The 4,743-nt window shown below is 46.8% G+C and overlaps 1 protein-coding gene across 1 annotated transcript; it reads left to right on the top strand.

Moving 5' to 3' along the window:
* Positions 1–2,291, top strand: LOC308279952 (gap junction alpha-3 protein-like; the record flags this gene model as incomplete). The annotated part of the gene is made up of 3 exons (XM_080720176.1): positions 1–69; positions 706–1,292; positions 1,478–2,291. 3 exons carry the CDS (start codon positions 1–3, stop codon positions 2,289–2,291), a joined length of 1,470 nt encoding a protein of 489 aa, XP_080576302.1.
* Positions 2,292–4,743: the final 2,452 nt, after the last annotated feature.

Below are 4,743 nucleotides of genomic sequence, written 5' to 3'. Positions count from 1 at the left end.
ATGGGTGATTGGAGCTTTCTAGGGCGGCTGCTGGAGAATGCTCAAGAACACTCCACTGTAATCGGCAAGGTGATGGACACATTTACAGTTACATGATAAAGGACTTTGATTAACTGACTTAGTATATTCTTTTATGGCTTTAAATGTGCTAAGCCAATGCACAGATCCCAAACTAATCTATCCCCTTCCTTCCCACACACTCTTCATCTCTGTCCAGAAAAGTGGAGAGCGCAAAGCTCTCCACCTTTCTCTTAACCCATGGGTCTTCAACAGGGGGTCCTCAGAGTTACTACAGGGGGTCATCCAAATCTTTTGAGTGATAGAACGTTTTTTCTCCTTTTTTGCCACTTGAACCCTAGTGTCAATATTCGGAGAACTTAAAATAGCCGATCTACAAGCTCGTAGATCGGCTATTTTCGGCAAAGAGGTTTGGTGTAGAGGGGGAAAAGAGCAGACTAAGTACAGAGTGAAAGGTCAAGTTTATTAAGTATTGATGGTTCAAGTGGTTAAATATCTGAAAACACATATTGACATGAATCCAAAATACACTAATGATTGCGCTGTCAAACGATGAAACTACCGGTATATGGAATCTATGATAAGGTCCCTGCTTCACCTCTCTCTCAACTAAGCGGTCCTTGGCCTGAAAACGTTGAAGACCCCTGTCTTAGCCCTCACTCCGTGGCTTTCTTCCTCCTCCTCCAGGTTTGGCTGACGGTGCTCTTCATCTTCCGTATTCTGGTCCTGGGCGCGGCGGCCGAGGAGGTCTGGGGCGACGAGCAGTCGGACTTCACCTGCAACACGCAGCAGCCCGGCTGCGAGAACGTGTGCTACGACGAGGCCTTCCCCATCTCGCACATCCGCTTCTGGGTGCTGCAGATCATCTTCGTGTCCACGCCCACGCTCATCTACCTGGGCCACGTGCTGCACATCGTGCGCATGGAGGAGAAGCGGCGGGAGAAGGAGGAGGAGATCCGCAAGGCCGGCCGCCACCGGGAGGACCTCGACCCGCTCTACCGCAACGGCGTCGGGGACGGCAGAGGAGGAGGAGGAGGAGGGGGAGGACCGGGACCCGGGGGCAAGAAGGAGAAGCCGCCCATCCGGGACGAGCACGGGAAGATCCGCATCCGCGGGGCGCTGCTGAGGACCTACGTGTTCAACATCATCTTCAAGACGCTGTTCGAGGTGGGCTTCATCCTAGGACAGTACTTCCTGTATGGCTTCCACCTGAAGCCGCTGTATAAATGTGGCCGCTGGCCCTGCCCCAATACTGTGGACTGCTTCATCTCCAGGTTAGGACAATGGAGGTGCTTGGTTTGCACTCTTTCTCCTTCTTCCTTTGTTTCATTATTCCTTCAGTTTTCTCTCTGTATATTTTCTTTCTTTCTTTCTTTCTTTCTTTCTTTCTTTCTTTCTTCATTTATTCAATGTCATACGTTCATCAGCTCAATGATTCATCGTCCATGTGTTTCCGCAGGCCCACAGAGAAAACCATCTTCATCATCTTCATGCTGGTGGTAGCCTGTGTCTCGCTGCTCCTCAACCTCCTGGAGATCTACCACCTGGGCTGGAAGAAGGTCAAACAGGGGGTGACCAACGAGTTCCAGCATGACCACGAGTGGCTGCGGCTGGCCTCCAACGAGGCTGGCGAGTCAGAGACCATCCCTGAGCGGATTTCTCCGGCGGCGTTCAGCTGTCTGCCGGCCTACGCCAGGGTGAGTATGGCAGCTGGCAGCGGAGCAGAGGGAGCGGAGAGCGACTACGGGCTCGCTGAGAGCTCCGCCTGCGCCCTCACGTTAAGCCCCAGCATGGTCGCGGTGGCACCGGTGGGGCTCAAGGTGGATGCCGTGGGGTTCAACCCCGACGACTTTCTGTTCCAAGGGCCGCCGACGTCTTTTTACGGCAGTAGCGAGGGGCTAAGTGCTGGGAGCCGTGGGCAGCTGGGCGCCATGGAGCAGAACTGGAGCAACATGGCTCTGGAGGAGAAAAGCCCCTCCCCCTACCCACCACACACCACTCCTCCACCCTTCTCCTCATCTCCTCCCGGCCAGGGGAAAACCCCACCCCTGCCCCTTGAGGAGGAGCCCTCCGATGCCCTCGCGCAAGAAGAAGATGCCGTGACGGGGGCGAACGGGGCGCCGATCACGGCCGGGACCGGCGACGACGTCACCGTGATTACCCGGGCAGAGATGCACGAGCCTCCTGTTGCTATGGTAACAGATGCCCGGAGGCTGAGTCGTGCCAGTAAGAGCAGCAGTGTCCGAGCTCGACCCGATGACCTGGCTGTGTAGCTAAGAAGACAAACACACACCCCCACACAACACCCAACAATCTCCTTTCTCTTTCACGCATTGCATGCACACATACTTTAATTTGCCCTTACATTTGATAGGCCAAAGTCCTGTGCAGGGCACACTGAAAAATCCTCAACGTAAAATCACCACAGGATTTTCGCAGCACAGGTGTGCAGGTTCCAGACAATTACATCTTTTCATTCAGGACGTATTAGTATTAGAATTGTTCTTTTCTTTTCTTTTCTTTTCTTTTCAGAACTGTAGAGGACAGAGGAAAGAGGAGGGAGACAAAGATAGGCTTGCCAAGTGGCAGTGTCGTACCATCGCTGTTTTATACTACGGTACTCAAGGTGAACTTTACTGTGACAGAATCCCTAGCCACTTTGGGGGTCCAAACAGTTCTGTACAGAGTTCAGCGCCCCTTGGTTATAGGAATAAGCAGGGCACAAGTGAGGGCTCTGACTTGCTAATGTTTGAGGGCACATGTACATGTAGTACACATACAACCCCACGCACGCACGCACGCACGCACGCACGCACGCACGCACACACACACACACACACACACACACACACACACACACACACACACACACACACACACACACACACACACACACACACACACACACACACACACACACACAATTAGGCAGCATCGATACCATGGAAATAAGGGTTCTAATGAGGATTGTGATGAGGAGATGGCTATTGGACTGATTTATGAGTTTGGGAGCTTGGAGGCAGCAATATTGTTATGCAAACTATTTTTTTCCCTTCCCTTTTTCGCCAGGAGACATCAGAGGAGAGGTTTGCACTTTTCTTTCTTTCTTTCATTTTTTTCATTTTTTTTGTGATGACGGACTCTTAGCTAAACAGCAAGGTCTGTGTCTCCTCTTGTTAGAAGGGTGTTGCGTGTGGCTTTTTCTTTTTTCCCTGTCTGTTCATTTTGTCCGTCTGTGTGTGCGAGTCATGCTCCAATGGCCTGCTAGCTCAATGAAGAGAGGGATCTGCAGACATGGAGAAGAGGTTGAAAAAAGGAGATGGGTGGAGAGGACAGGTGTAGCGAACAGTTAAGGAAAGCGATGAAGCAGTCCCACCCTGAGGTGTAGCCTTAATAGGCTCCAGAGGTTTTGTGTGAGTTGTGTGTGCTCGTGACAGATACCCTTAGTCTTGTGTTAATGTTTACAAAAACAATTCTGCAGTTACATCAGGGTAAATTATATATATATATATGTAAATATATAATTTAAAAATATATAATTCATAGGATATACTATACATTCTTATTATGCAGAGTTACCGAAGCAGCATTAAACCTAGTTGTTACTTTCTGGCCAAGCTACAAACTTGGATATGATATTTAAATGAAAGTTTACACTGACAACTAAAGTCTAATTCAGAACCCAAAACAAAGCTTAAGAAATAAAGCTACATAAAAGGCTATATAATATAAGCATTATTTGAACAAATAGGAATGTATGACTTTGTAGCTTTGCCAGAACGCACTAATCATCAGTAAGCCCCAATTCCGAAGCTTGTTGTTTGCAGTGTGTTAAAAAAAGCGTCTTCATTGTAAAGAAACTTATGAGATTTAAGACTAGAGCTCCCCCAACTGTATGGGACGGGAGGGCATTCACTTCATAGCTCTTTTTTTAGGCTAGTTGTAGAACATAGAGATGTAGGAGGTTATTGATACTATAGCAATAGGATTTTAAAAGGCATTAACATTTCTCTGTTACATCCTGCATTTCAACAGACATCACGTGTAGGACTGTTATTACTTTTTCCCTGTTCTTTTTTTAAATTCCTGCCAGTTATTGAAAAAAGAAAAGCTAGACAAATCAGAAAACCACTCCTTCAAGGTGCAGTTGTGTTTCTTTCCAATCGCTTCCTAATTTTAGTTATCAAATTATATTCTTTTGTTTCATTCAGTAAAACAAAAACCTAAAAAAAACGTAAAACAATATGGGATACAAACAAGTGAGTGGTGGAGAGAGGCTTAGGAAAAGTCATGTTTTGGGTTTTGTTTCTCTCTTGTTTCATTGTATAATACAGATTTAGCAGAATATATTTTAAATACTTGAAAAACACGAGGACCACTTGATTGGTGTTCTGGATGGAATTTACAAATTATTTACAATGATTAATATTTCAGTAGATAGTTGTTGATAATTTGTAAATGTTTCTATTCTGTTGCCTCAAAAATCATTCTCACTTTGGACAAGTCAGACCTCACGTGTTCAAATATTTGAAACCATATTCAAATAGTTTTGTCCATATCTGGTTAAATGTGTCATGGTCACGATTCAGCTAGCTAGTGGGGGACACAAGCAGTGGTTTACTTACAACCCCCCCAATATCAGTGCCTTCTTTAATGTATGACACTACCAAACAACCAGAGGATAGACCAATTGGATCATTTACCAGATCATTCTCTCCCTGCATT

This window comes from Nannobrachium achirus, assembly GCF_963921795.1.
Source record: "Nannobrachium achirus genome assembly, chromosome: 24".
In the NCBI taxonomy this organism is placed as follows: Eukaryota; Metazoa; Chordata; class Actinopteri; order Myctophiformes; family Myctophidae; genus Nannobrachium; species Nannobrachium achirus.
This window is presented reverse-complemented; position numbering and strand designations above follow the sequence as displayed.